This window comes from Hoplias malabaricus, chromosome 9, assembly GCF_029633855.1.
Source record: "Hoplias malabaricus isolate fHopMal1 chromosome 9, fHopMal1.hap1, whole genome shotgun sequence".
Taxonomy (NCBI): domain Eukaryota; kingdom Metazoa; phylum Chordata; class Actinopteri; order Characiformes; family Erythrinidae; genus Hoplias; species Hoplias malabaricus.
This window is the reverse complement of record NC_089808.1, coordinates 42567370-42582698: the sequence shown is the minus strand read 5'-3', so window position 1 is coordinate 42582698 and position 15329 is coordinate 42567370. Positions and strand designations below refer to the sequence as shown.

General features: G+C 42.6%; 1 protein-coding gene across 1 annotated transcript; it reads right to left on the bottom strand.

Moving 5' to 3' along the window:
* Positions 1-3718: 3718 nt before the first annotated feature.
* On the bottom strand, positions 3719-14034 carry LOC136707139 (LITAF domain-containing protein-like). Its single transcript, XM_066681055.1, is given in 4 exon segments — positions 3719-4002; positions 4074-4227; positions 5843-5982; positions 13765-14034. Coding segments are annotated over 3 exon segments (390 nt in total). The 5' UTR covers positions 5973-5982; positions 13765-14034; the 3' UTR covers positions 3719-3896.
* Positions 14035-15329: the final 1295 nt, after the last annotated feature.

Below are 15329 nucleotides of genomic sequence, written 5' to 3'. Positions count from 1 at the left end.
CAGTCAATCTGTGACCTGACTCAGCTGATCTCAGATACAGATTTCAGAACGACCACAACACGACACGAGATGTAACACTTTCCACAGTAAGGGGCTGTGTCGGAGAACGCTGGAGGCAGGAGTGGTCTCGCTCTCTTTACTGAATTACTGGAGCCCTATTTGTACAGGATTAGTTTTACATGGGGAGCTGGGGTAATGCCATTTTTCCAGAAGACGTCAATAATGTCTATGGTATTTGCATGGAATTAGAAATATCTGTGAAAATAACAGATGTTTAGTGGCTAATCGATCCACACACTGCCGTCACACCGTGTGGCAAAATGTTAAATGTTGGCTCCAAATATGGACGCCCTCCAGGGCCAGTGATAGAAACAGGACAGATTAAGAGCCCTACTTTACCTCCCAGGTAAAGAACGGGAATGATGTGGGGCTAGAGCTGCGCGGTATTTTACGGCTTACAAGATATTTGACATCTTATCTTGTGTACGATTATAATTCATTTCAGTTCTGAAATAGAAAATGACGCAAATGTTTTACATTTCATTATTTTTAGCTTTAAGTGCAGGATTTCTAGGATATATTTCTACAAAACAAACCCAACAAAGACAGAGCTTTGAGTTGAGCTTGGCGATGGATTTTGTTTCTAAACCCACACTTTTCCATTCTGTTTTTACTTCTGCAGGTCGGTTTGAATGCAGTTATGAATTCGGCGCAGTTTTGCAGCGGTGAGAAACACAAGGCCAAACTGTCAGTGTTAAACGTTTCGGTTTAAAATCAGAGTGTAAACAGAGAGAGGTGCAGATCTTACTCTCAGACCAGCTCCAGCTTCTGTTTTCATTACACTCACACAACAGCTGTAGAAGCAGCGCCGCCTCCTGGCCTGCTGTGGGATTTACACTGGATGCAGTATTTCTAATCACACCCGTATTCCGTCAAGACCCGCCTTTTGCTTTATGATTGGCTGGTGCATATCAGCGGTTCACTCATTGGTTAGTAGAGAACTCTGTTAAGTCGCCATAGCAACAGCCACACGCAGTTGAGACTCCAGTGAAAAACATTCCACTCTAAAGCTACTTTCCTATATTAACTTTAAAATTGTATATTAATAAAATATTACCTGGTATTGAAACCTGTTTGAAATAAAATTTAATTAATTAATCACCAGTTCAGAGATCTGTATTATAATCACACTGAAGCACAGAGTAAAGCAACGAATATATTGCCCTATTCTCCATTTTGCAACTTCCATACATTTTCACCCATTCCCTCAGAGTTAGCAGTGTTTCTCAGCCCTGGTCCTGGAGGTGCCCTGCCCTACATATTTTAGTGGTTTACTTACTTTAACACTCCCATGGCAATACCGAAATTAGTTAATTAACCAGTTATTTCAATCAGGGGTGTTGGGAGGAGGGAAAGTAATACAGGACAGGGTGGAGATGCACTGGGGTAAGATCTTTCGTTAGAATGCTCCAGTCACTTTGTCAAAGAACTGAAACAGCAGAGTTACTCTTTTTGTTCCTTGCTCAGCAGCTGTAAAACTACTAGCAAATTATGCAAGGTCTGTTCAGTTACATCACTCAGAACCAATAGTACTAAATAGTACTAAAATTATGTTTTTTCCTCACTATCTTCAGTACTGTTAGTTTTTTTCAGTGTGCTTGATGCTCTCCTGAGGCAGTTCCCCTTCCATTGAAAACCCACACATTCTGCACTGTGACTTTAAACATCTGTCAGATAAGCTCTAGTCATTGTCTGCTGTTGTGGTTTGACTTCAGCTTGAACCAGTCTCCTTTGACTCAGAGAGAGTCTGAACCTGAATTTCACTTGAGCCACCCCAGTACTGGACGTTCAGTGTGACAGCCCACACTTTCTCCCTACTCACCCAAAACCAAATGTCCTTTCTGCTTACAACTGAGCAGTCAAACTGTAACATTTTCTCCTGGATCATTATCTGGAGCTGTGGGATCACAGTAAGGTCTCCTGTGAGGAAAATGTCTGGAGTGAAGATTCAGATAAAACACAAACCTTGTGGGTAGCGTATGATGTTGAGTGCCTGGTTGTGAGGTAGCTGATATAACCCAACCAGGCTTGTGGGAGGATCATGGAGACCCATCACCTGCAAGGTCCAGAGGAAGGATGCAGTGCAGTGCCAGTCATGCGCAGGGTATTGTCAGTAGAAAAAATTTTTTTTTAGAAAAGAATATACTGATGATGCTCATGCCATTAGCAGCAGTGCACCCTCTGTGGAGCAACAGGAATCCCTACTTGCTGAGGAGGTAACACTGAGTTATTAAGTGATTGAAATCAAATTTAGGTATTATTCATGCATTTTCAAAGCTAAATGGCATCTGGGTGTTTTTCAGGTAAAATATCTGGTGTTTAAAAGGCGGTGAAGTTGAAGCAGTCTCATTGCAGCAGAGTAACTGCACTTGGAGACACATTTGTCACTTCAGTTATGAGTGGTTAAAGAGTGAGGTAATTTTTAGTGATTTTGTGTTTTTGATTAATTGCTAGAAAAATACAAATAGGTGCTCACAATCGGAACCTCTGTTTTCTCCAATGATGGCTGGGAAGGGCAAGCAAATAACTTTTGTTTTCAGTACAATAAATTAATTCAGGTGTCAGGCCCAAAACAAACTTGGACAAGCCTCTGAAAATGTTTGTCAGAACAGATGTAGTGAGAGCAACTTAGCTGGTCAAAGTCATTTAAAAAAAGCAAGAATTCTTTACACATGAAGACAAAATAGAAGATAATTCTGAGCTGAAGGAAAACAATGTGGCTTTCTTTGCATCATTAATTACTAAATTATTCCTAAACACTGTTTAACACTAAAGCACCATGCCTCCCTCACTTACTGATACAAGCGCCAAGAGCAGCTTTGACCTGCTCCCAGCACCGTGCTGTTTTCACCTGTAGCCTTTTAAAGCACATAACTGATAATAAATTGACATCAGCTTTTTATTTCCTTCAAAAAGCTTATTTCCTATAAATTCTATATGTTTTCTTAAACGCATCATTGTGTTTAAAACATTTGGTTTAGGCCTAGCTATTGGTATTTATTCTATACATTTTTGTGTTTTTTTTAAAGGATAACTGTGTAAAGCATGCCATTTTCAATGAAACAAAAAAGCAACAATAGGTGTGATCATTCTATGCGAAATATAAGTCCACTTTAATTCCCTGCACTAAACTACCTTCTATATGACAGTGCTCAGTCGAAGCACTCAGATGTTTAAACACTCATTAATGCCATGTATCTAACAGTAAAATTAAACCTTGATTTACGAGTGAATCACCTTAAGAAGTTTTTGCGTTACGAGCAGTCACTCTAACTTTTTTTGGCTTATGTTTGATGAGCCAAGATCTGAGTTATGATTAAGTGAGACTACGCCATCCACCAATAGGAGGTCCAGCCAGTGTTCAGTTCGCTTGGTTATCTGGCTGTGCATCTCTGTTGTATCACTGTTTTTTATAGCATTGTATCAAGTGTGTAGTCAGTAAGTAAACGATAGAGCAAGAAAAGAAAACTCCGCCAATCTCCTCCGCCAGCGTCTTCATCTCATATTCAAGGTAAATACAATTAATAGAACTAGTTTATTTCTTTACATTCTCTTTATGTATTTTTATCTTTTGTACATAATTTGTTATTTATAAAGTACATTTGTCTTATTTAAAAATACATAGCAAATAAAATTGGTGTGATTTTTGGGGGCTGGAACGGATTATTAGTATTTCAATTCATTTTAATGGGAAATTTATTTTGATTAACGAGTTACAAACTCAGAACAAATTAAACTCGTAAGTGAAGGTATCACTGTATTTAGATTTAGTTTTTTTCATTGCAAATCAGATCTGACAAGATGATTTTCTGGACTCCACTGAGAGAGCAAATGTTTCACATTCTCTTATAGATATACACAATATTGCTGCAGTTGGGGCAGCGGTGCTCCACGTCTTTGCATGAGTTCACACAGAATGGGATCAGACAACACGGCCAGCACCTTCACAGGAGACATGAGAGAATAAAGTGAGACAGGGAACTCAGGTAATCTCTCTCTTTATGGTTAGAGACACTTATATGAAAATGCAAAGACCTCCACAAATGAGCCACGTTAAGAGTCCAGAGTTGTGTGTGGTGTTAGTGACAACCTCCTGTTGACAATGAGGACATTTTGTTTGTCCGGGTACATCACTCAGGATAGGAACCACCACAACCGTGGTTACAGCTGAAAAAAAAAATAATATAGCTGTGAATTTATTAGTGAAATAACACATAATGAGCATAAACACACCATAGATTCATACTTTTTACTGCGCTTTTAAAATGTCATACTTTATCAGAAATGGGGATTCTGAGTTTGTATTCTTTCACACAGCTGTAAGTGTTAATTTAAAAAGCCCATCCCCTAGAGAAGGTTACTGTACTTTCACACTTCCTCTTACATATCACTGGGGTGATGTTGTTACGTACATTTAAAAAGGAAGGCAACTTTCACAACCTTCAGTTTTCTTCAGATTATCTCCCATAAGAATGTATAGTATGTCACAGCTGTCTCACAGCTTCACAGATTTACAGTTCACACAGATTTACAGATGTGTTTACACAGAAACCACTAATGATTCACCTTTGTGAATTATCTCATCTTTGTGAATTTGTAAACTGAATATTGTAAGCCTTGCTAAAAATCACTGAGACTTACCGTGACGCGAAGACTTACTTATTCCACAAGTGAATTTGATCTAATTGAGTATTTTCATATCGCTGGCCTCTTGACAGTGAGATTTTACTGAATTTACCATGTGAATAAACTGACAAATATAATCATCTGAACTCTGGTAGAAGCAGTAGTACATTCTCTGGGGCCACAGTAGAGAGTTGTACCCACAAAAGTGTGTTTTTCCGAACAGTTAATTACCGAGTCACAAATTTGCACCTCAAGATCTAGAGCGCTGATGAAACTGTAGGATGTTAGAACAAGGTATTTACTATAGTTTTGTCTTATCAGAGCTATATTGGTTTATGCAAATTCCCAGTCATGAACATAGTATTCTGTCAATAGCATGAAACTTTGGCAGATAAACTCACTCGTAGCTGCTGGAACTTGTCCAGGGTGTGCAGCAGGAGGAGGACTTTCAGTGAGATTACTCAATGTCACAGATTTTTTTTCAAATAACATTCTGAAAATCTGCAATAAAGTTTTTCGAATATCTTTGAGCTACAAGGAAAAATATGTATCTCAATGTTTGTGGACGAATAATTTACTACTAAAATTATTAAGCAGCTGTCCTTCACACTGTGTATAAATCACATGATGAATGACTAATAGAAACACATTATTTGGAATAAAACCTTTTTACATTGACAACCATTGAAAGTTAAGAAGGTGTTTCATTCTCCTGTAAAGTTATTTTGGAGATAAATGTTTTTCTTTGAACAACGATGATGTACAAAACTAAACGTTATTTATACTGCAAACTGTACTAGTGAAATATCTGGATATCTGTAGTTACATCTTGATTAGAAAAAGTGTAATTACAGATCTCTACAATGAAATTCAGACTAATAAAAAGACTAATATCTGTCGTGTAATTATGGCTGACCAGGAGAAATGCTAATCCAAGATACATTTGATTTAATTTTGTTCACACAAATAATAATATATATTCAATATATATGCAGTTTTGTCTCTAAAATATAATTTTGTATAGAGACTTTTTAAAAAAATTATTATTATTTATTTTTGGTTATTACTGTGTGAGATCTGAATAAAGCCTTATGCAAAAAATGTTTTTGCATGGTTTGTTTCCTTGCAAATTTCTTAAGCAAGAGGTGAGACTTACCTTGAGACCCTGTGAGCTGTCCCGGCTGAGGGGTTCCGGGGTAGGGGCCCATGTTTAATCCTTCATAATTAGCTGGAGGTCCTGGGTAAGTTGGGGCAGCATCCTTTGGGGGTTCACCAACTTTATCCATGTTCACAGGCCTTTACGAGAACATACACAAGAAGAAATCTATTGTAGAAGACATGGAGTAGTTCTCAGAAGAGAAACTTGTCCAACATAGAAACTATTTTTATATTATCATCAATAAAGATTATGATTGACTCAGGGATGCAATACATACAGAGAAGCTGTACGTGAATTACAGCACAATTGAACAATGACACTAATATAGTGTCTGAAAATTCAGACTCAAGAGGTGTATTCTGACTGGGGAAGGACGTGGAAAGCTTCCACAGAATATGTGCATGTGCCGCACTGTTGGGCGGCATGGTGGCACAGCAGTTAGTGTCACAGTCACACAGCTCCAGGATCATGGGTTCTACTCCCTCTCCGGGTGACTGTCTGTGAGGAGTGTGGTGTGTTCTCCCTGTGTCTGCGTGGGTTTCCTCTGGGTGACTGTCTGTGAGGAGTGTGGTGTGTTCTCCCTGTGTCTGCGTGGGTTTCCTCTGGGTGACTGTCTGTGAGGAGTGTGGTGTGTTCTCCCTGTGTCTACGTGGGTTTCCTCTGGGTGACTGTCTGTGAGGAGTGTGGTGTGTTCTCCCTGTGTCTGCGTGGGTCTCCTCCGGGTGACTGTCTGTGAGGAGTGTGGTGTGTTCTCAAAGTGTCTGTGTGGGTTTCCTCTGGGTGACTGTCTGTGAGGAGTGTGGTGTGTTCTCAAAGTGTCTGCGTGGGTTTCCTCCGGGTGACTGTCTGTGAGGAGTGTGGTGTGTTTTCTCTGTGTCTGCATGGGTTTCCTCAGGGTGCTCCGGTTTCCTCCCATGCTCGAAAAACACACATTAGTGGATTGGAGACTCACAAGTGTCCGTAGGTGTGTGTGAATGTGTTAGTTCCGGTGTGTTCTGGTGTGTAACTGTGTGTTCAGACAGTCTGTTCCGGTGTGTTCAGACAGATCTGTTCTGGTGTGTGATGGTGTGTTCAGACAGATCTGTTCTGGTGTGTGACTGTGTGTTCAGACAGTCTGTTCTGGGTGGATTGGAGACTCAAAAGTGTCCTCAGGTGTGAGTGAATGTGTGAGTGTGTGTCGCCCTGTGAAGGACTGGTGCTCCCTCCAGGGTGTTTTTGTGCCTTGTGCTCAGAGATTCCAGGTAGGCTCCGGACCCACCACCGTCCTGAACTTGATAAGGGTTACAGACAATGAATGAATGAATGAATGAATGAATGCCTACTGTTGGTCTTACCCTCATCATTTCCGATCTGATGAGGTTGGCTCCGTGTAGACGTAAACGCTCAGCTCAGTGTGTTATAAATAATTCAGAGGAAGTTACCTTTGGAGGAGATGTTGTGTTCAGACAGTCTGTTCTGGTGTGTGGCGGTGTGTTCAGACAGTCTGTTCTGGTGTGTGGCGGTGTGTTCAGACAGTCTGTTCTGGTGTGTGACGGTGTGTTCAGACAGTCTGTTCTGGTGTGTAATGGTGTGTTCAGACAGTCTGTTCTGGTGTGTGATGGTGTGTTCAGACAGTCTGTTCTGGTGTGTAATGTTGTGTTCAGACAGTCTGTTCTGGTGTGTTCAGACAATCTGTTCTGGTGTGTGGCGGTGTGTTCAGACAGTCTGTTCTGGTGTGTGACGGTGTGTTCAGACAGTCTGTTCTGGTGTGTGACGGTGTGTTCAGACAGTCTGTTCTGGTGTGTAATGGTGTGTTCAGACAGTCTGTTCTGGTGTGTGATGGTGTGTTCAGACAGTCTGTTCTGGTGTGTAATGTTGTGTTCAGACAGTCTGTTCTGGTGTGTTCAGACAGTCTGTTCTGGTGTGTGGCGGTGTGTTCAGACAGTCTGTTCTGGTGTGTGGCGGTGTGTTCAGACAGTCTGTTCTGGTGTGTGACGGTGTGTTCAGACAGTCTGTTCTGGTGTGTGACGGTGTGTTCAGACAGTCTGTTCTGGTGTGTAATGGTGTGTTCAGACAGTCTGTTCTGGTGTGTGATGGTGTGTTCAGACAGTCTGTTCTGGTGTGTAATGTTGTGTTCAGACAGTCTGTTCTGGTGTGTTCAGACAATCTGTTCTGGTGTGTGACGGTGTATTCAGACAGCCTGATCTGGTGTGTAACTGTGTGTACAGACAGTCTGTTCTGGTGTGTGACAGTGTGTTCAGACAATCTGTTCTGGTGTGTTCAGGCAATCTGTTCTGGTGTGTGACGGTGTATTCAGACAGTCTGATCTGGTGTGTAACTGTGTGTTCAGACAGACTGATCTTGTGTGTAATGGTCTGTCTGTGAGGAGTGTGGTGTGTTCTCCCTGTATCTGCGTGGGTTTCCTCTGGGTGACTGTCTGTGAGGAGTGTGGTGTGTTCTCCCTGTGTCTGCTTGGGTTTCCTCCGGGTGACTGTCTGTGAGGAGTGTGGTGTGTTCTCTCTGTGTCTGTGTGGGTTTCCTCCTGGTGACTGTCTTTGAGGAGTGTTGTGTATTCTCTCTGTGTCCAAGATTGGAATTTGAGGTAAGCTTTTCAGAAAGAACGGGCCCCAAATTGGTGTCTGGCTGTCTGTGTCTGAGAGTCATAAAACTGACACTATAGGCCCTTTTAAGGAATGTTTCTGAAAAAATCAGAAAAATAAAAATCAGAATTAGAATAATGATAATAATAATTAGAAATAGAAATCAGGGTAAATCAGAGTTCTTAGTAGTTAGCTTAACTATAGGGGAACACCCTGCTTATCCAGTAATTATCACTAAGGCAAATATTTTTTTTAAGTATTTGCATGGGTAACTACACCTGAAAATTACCTTTGATAACAATAATATTTCGTAGTTAACAAACACTTTTAAAGTAAGGTGAACACTCATACCAGCATATGGAATAAAGTCCAATAAAGGATTACTCCCATATTAAATGATCCCAGAAAGGTATCAACCCTTAGTGTATGAATGAATGTCTCCACTGACCTTACCATCACTATTCATCCCCATATTTTTTGGTCCGATGTTTTCTGAGGGAAAATATCAAACCAAAAAAGGGGGATATGTAGTGTAATATGATGAATGTGTATTAATTTCTAATAAGAAATTCGGACTTTCTGAGATGTGATTTTAAATACCCAAGCTTTCGCTGGTTTTCAGAGACATCCCCAAGCCAAGATTGGAATTTGAGGTAAGCTTTTCAGAAGGAACGGGCCCCAAATTGGTGTCTGGCTGTCTGTGTCAGAGAGTCATAAAACTGACACTATAGGCCCTTTTAAGGAAAGTTTACGACACAGGGTCTTGGAGGATCATGGAATTTTTCTCAAATGCAGAATGCAGAGAGACACTCCTGAGGATCAGTTTATGCTCTGTATAAAGCTGCTTAATGAAGAACTTCTCAAACTATAGAATTAAACCATAATTCCAATTGGTTTGAAACAATTTGAAGATACATATGTACACAACTGTTTGAAATTAATTCCCTTTGGACAATCAAAATGGGTGGGATTAATTTACATGTGTTTAAAGTCATTTTTGTTTTCTATGAATTTATGTAGAACCAAGGTAGCCACATATGTGTGTATTTGCTTATTAATTATGAAACATGGTTGTCTTAATGATATTAATTTGTGTTAACATATAATCTTTTATATTGCAAAGTATGATTCAGAATCCTGGAAAATTCATTCAAAAAGGGATGGTCTTCAAGCCTTTGTCTTGTCAAGGGTCATAAATTGTATGTGATGCCACTACCAAGGTACAGGAAGCAGCCAATCAGGAGCAAGAGAGGCTCCAATTCTTAATCTCTTAGGACAAATGTGTATTAAAGGTGGGTTTTCTAAATTCTGATTAAAAAGCCAGTGGTGCCAAATGAGAAGGATTTCTTCTCTATTTTTCACTTCAAGGCTTCAGACACTTGGGGCTTCTTCGCTTCACTTCACACTTTTTCTCTTTTAGCCTTTTTCAAGGCTTAAGTGGAAAATAACTCTGGTTTTGAAATGACTCTGCAGGTTCCTCTGCAGGTGTCAGACTCTCATGGCTTTCTTAAATAGTCTTGGGCCCCTCAAGCGTGGTCCTATTTTCATTTTCTATCTAGTAGAACTATAGATCTAGAAAGGACTGTAGTTTAACTCTAGCAGGAATTCAACGCCACACCCAGAGCATGAAGGAGACTTCTGACAAAGCTTCCGGACCAGCAACGACGAAGACTGCCACACGCACCCTCAGAATGACCTTCTGAGATGAGGAGAGACCTGCCCAGGAGAGACCGGCCTGAACGTGTCTCACAAGGCACGGATCAGTGATGACTGAGAATCCCCACAGAGAACTTCAGAACGCCATCAGCTCCAACGGAGGGGTCGCCCGCATGTGGCTGCAGCACTACAAGGCCCCAGAAAAGGAACGCCCGCAACTGCAACACTACAAAGTCATGCTGGAAAGCACAGCGCATCAGCGACATACTCCCATCTATCTCCAGTCCATCTCCACGGATACGTAAGGTCACATGGTCTCATTTCTTTCATTACTCAGGGTTGGTGTTGAATGCTTGCTGGGGTCAACAATAGCCTTTTCTAGAATTTAGGGTAATTATCATAGAGAAATTCCTTCATATATTAATTTCCCTGTTCCCTCATGTATCGCTGTTCCCTCATGTATTGTATCAATATTCAATATTTGATATTTCAATTAATAAACCAGTTGTGTGATAAAACTAATCCTTGGTTATTTGTTTGTGTGTGCAACTTTCTTGTATAGAATTGTTATTTCTAGTTCAGATTCAATTTCAGAGTCAAGAACCTATGGTGGGTCAATGAGCATAATTTATTAATAATAATTCATTCTAGCTAATTCTTCTATATAATATGTAAAGTCATCTAAGATGATGACCTACTTGTCTAAGCTAAAATTGGACAGGTAAAGACACTACATATTATTTAATGGCTCCCAAACCCGGAGCTTAGCAAAATGAATTAAATAATTAATTATTAATAAAATAATAATTAATTATCATTGACTCCGCTATGTAGTGCTTATGCCACCGCAACGTGTGCATAACTATTTCCACTGCAAGGTGTATCTAGGTGTGAGTGTGTGAGTGAATGTATGTGTGTGTCGCCCTGGTGGGGGACTGGCGCTACTGGCGAGCTGGATGTGCGGTTGCAGAAGAGGAATGAATGAATGAGTTAAAATATTTATCTCCCCACAGCTGGAGCAATATCCACCTTTCCTGAACACACACTTAAAGGTCACCTCTATTAAAGGAGAGACACCATGCTTTGGACCTTTTAATTTAACCCTGATGCCACTGAGTGCAGATTTACCTCTGGGGCCCACGCTGTAGTTTCTCATACTGTCTGTATGTTTAATTAAGGACAAGGCTGTGTGAAATATCTCAGAAATTGAAGACTGAAAAGTGACTGACCAGCACTTCTTCTCAATCACTAGCACCCACAGATTAAACCAATTTTCCTCTATTGTGGGATGGAGATTGGGAAAACTGGGAAAATCAGATTTAAATAAATGAGAAAATCATGACAATTCTGTCGTTGTGTGTCATTCTCGTTTTCCCTTGATTCTAGTTCCCAGTCTCGTTGTGTTTCCAGTTGCTCGTTTTGTCTATCTCTTGTGAATAAAGTTTGTTGTGCTGTAGCGAGTGCGTCTGCCTCAGTCAGTCCCCTTCCCTCGCGCCTAACAGAATGTTCGACCCTACAAAGGACGCAGCCGGCACGAAGACTTTGTTTGAGAGGGCTGTGGAGTGGAATAGCCGGCTCCAGCTCATGTCTGGCGCGGTTCCTTACCCCCTACCGGAGGAGTCGACTCGTGAATCGAGTAACCGCGCCAGTGTGAGTCGAAGGAGTCGGCGAAGGAAGCGTGCTAGAGTCTCCCCCTCGCTGGTGGATTACCCCCTCAGTTCCAGGGAAATTTTTTGGGGGGGGGGGTTAAGGGTAGGGGCTGTCAGCCTTCAACCTCAGGGCAACGGAGGTGAGGCTAACAGGGGTGCACCTCTAGGGGATCTCATGAGTGCGCCCGTCAAACCTAAACCCTCTACAGCTCCAGCACGGGCCCGGCGAGCAGCTCAAGCCCCTGCCTCCGTGGACGTCGTCACTGCAGGGCCTCCTGCCTCCGTGGACGTCGTCGCTACAGGGACTCCTGCCTCCGTGGACGTCGTCGCTGCAGGGCCTCCTGCCTCCGTGGACGTCGTCGCTGCAGGGCCTCCTGCCTCCGTGGACGTCGTCGCTGCAGGGCCTCCTGCCTCCGTGGATGGCGTCGCTGCAGGGCCTCCTGTTCTCATGGATGTCGTTGCAAGGGCCCCAGCTTCCAAGCACCTCTCTGCACTCCCTCCTGACCTCCAAGAGATGCTTGAAAGCCTCTTGGCAAGTCTGGAGGTCTCCGTGAAAGCGGCGCAGCCAGCCGCTCCTCTCCTCGTGAAAGCGGCGCAGCCAGCCGCTCCTGTCCCCATGAAAGCGGCGCAGCCAGCCGCTCCTGTCCCCATGAAAGCAGCGCCTCCAGCCGCTCCAGTCCCCGTAAAAGCGGCGCCAGACCAGTCCCTGAGAGGGCGGCTTCCTCAGCCGCTCATGCCCCAGAGAAGGCAGTTTCTACGGCCGTTTCTGCCCCCGTGACTGTGGCTACGGCCGTTTCTGCCCCCGTGACTGTGGCTACAGCCGTTTCTGCCCCCGTGACTGTGGCTACGGCCATTTCTGCCCCCGTGACTGTGGCTACGGCCATTTCTGCCCCCGTGACTGTGGCTACGGCCGCTCCTGGTCATGTCTGTAGGTCGGCCCATAGGACTTCGGGGCCGATCCCTAGAGTTGTGCCCAGGCTGGCTTCTCAGAAATCCCCTCAGACATTTGCCAGTCCTGGGCACCCCCCTGTTATATTGGTTCCCCTGTCTGTCCCTGTCCTGATTCCTGTCTCTGTCCCAGTCCCTGTTACGGTGTTCGTGTCTGTTCCTGTAAACGTCTTGGTCCCTGTTCCCCTGCCTAGTCCTGTCCAGTCCCATGTTAGTCCTGTCCAGGCCCCTTTTCAACCCTCTGTCCGGTCTTTTGTTCAGTCCCAGCACCCAGCCTCTGTCCAGTCAGATACCCCTGTCCAGTCTAACGTTTCTGGTTCTGTCCTGTCCCCAGTTATGTCCCCTGTTTCATCACCAGTCTTTGCTCCTGTCCGGTCCCAGCACCCAGCCCCAGTCCAGTTACCTGTCTTGTCTCAAGTCCCATCACCTGTCCAGTCTATGTTTCAGTCCCTTGTCTCTGCTCCTGTTCTGTCTCCGAATCTGTAATCTGTCATCTCTCGTTTCCCGTCTCTTCTTTCTAGTTCTGTCCAGTGTCCGTTTAAGTCGAGTCCCTTTTCCCCAGCTCCATTTCCTGTTTCGTCCTGAGTCTTGTGCTTTCATTTCTGTTTTGTTTCTTCTGGCCGCTCCTGCGCCAGCTCCTGGGGAGTCTAGTTTTTCGCGCTCCAGGAGTTGCGCGTCTTGGAGGGGGCGGACACTAACAACTGCTGAACACTGTGTACAGTTCTGTACTCTTTACTCTCAGCTGTTCCACCACAAACAAGAATACTTTCCTTAATTGTCCCTCAATCAAAAGTATAAGTACAAATATACTCCAAATATACTCAGACTATTTCTGTACACTAGTCAGTATAAGCCAGGTGTATTTAAGTATAACTGTGTGTAGTACATCACTGAAAAGGACATAAGGATTAATCTGAATGTGTACTAGCTTGTTTTTAAGTTTAAAGAAGTATAGTAATAGCACACTTGAATAAACTCTTTTTGTTGTAAGGATGGTACAATTACGTTCACAGATTGAAGGCACTAAGACGTATCACTGAGGGTCCCATCAGTAAAGTGATGACAGTTCTGCTCCAGCACCACTTACCTTCCTGGAAAGACGTTAGCTCAGGGTACTGTATTCAGAGCTGTTATTCCTTAGAGATCAGGATCCAGTGAGTGTCAGAGCCGTGAGCAGCGAGCAGCAAGTGAGAGAAATGAGGAAGTAGCTTTCTCTGCCAAATAATGGCAGTGAGGAAAGGACTTATCAGTGGTCAGTATCCTTTGCCTGTTGTTTAAAGGTCAGAACTGAAGTATGGCATCAGATCCCATATTATTACATGCTCAGGGAGTGTCCCACTAAACAGGAGTGTTCTTCTTCGTCTCAGATAAGCCTCAAGGCATGTGTCCAGCTGGAACAGAGATTGGACAGTGCTCAACTCTGGGCTTGGGGTATCTGGAATTCTCGTAAATCCTGCTTGGGGGAACAGGACCTTTATTTTGGGTTTTAAAAGAATGTGTACAGGCTCAAAATGTCTTTAAAAGCCAAGGGAGACCCACCCAGAGGACCCCCAACAGCTGTAAGAATGTTATTTTAAACACTGATGGTGTGGTGTGTACATTAACATGTGACATGTCTTATTTCACACTTTAGTCTCAGCATATTTTTACCTCAAAGTTTTCAGTGAGTTGTCTGACACTTTCACCATTTGACAGAAGAGTTCACAGTTTTCCCTTTCTATCTGTGTTACAAATGATTACTAATGACTTTTAAAGTATTTACAACCTAATTAGTAACCATGTCATGAATAGATTTTTAAACCATTTATAAACATTTATAAATGGAGTCTTATTTTATAGTGGCACCAGTATTTTGATTTCACATCTTTAATATCTAGTTCCTGTCATTCCCGTTCTTCTTGATACACATGAAGTAAGCATGTTTTCACACATTCAGTATTTAATTCCCATGCCTTATTAAGTGGTTCCCACACCATATGAAGTCATTACTACATTAGCTCCAGTTGACTTGGACCCCAACGTGCTGGCTGCCTGTTGTGTTCATGGACATAGAGAATTGTGGTAATGTCAGAACTCATACTGATCATTCTTACTGTCAGGTTATTTACTTGATTTATTGAAACGGCTGTGTGTGTGTGTGTGTGTGTGTGTGTGTGTGTGTGTAGGGGGTAGGTCAGCCCACTGTGCACAGTCCTTCACAGTGGAGCCCTGTTACACAAACTATTAACATTCACCATAAATTATAACACTTATAATAATAATTATAAAAACCATTATGAGCAGTTTAAATGATTCTTTACAAAACAGTACAGTAAAGTTGTAGTAGAAAAAGCCTAAATTTAAAATATAATGTACAAAAGTGATTAAACAAGTGATGTAAAAAAGCAATTAACATAAGAAAAACTGTGAATTTCTTAATGAAATGTCTGTGACCTGCTTTGCTAAAAACCCAACGAGCCCCACAGCAGTGTTCTCCCCCTGTGTAAACAGCCCCTGTTCAGAACGCCCGCTTTCAGCACCTGTTCCTTTAAATGATAATGAGCCGCTCGCTGTTCACCCCGACCCCGAGCGCACAGCAGTGAGGAGCGAGGTGCAGAAGCTCTGGTCTTTAGCCGTTTTCGCTGTTCTCTTTTTTCTCTACACTTGTTGTGT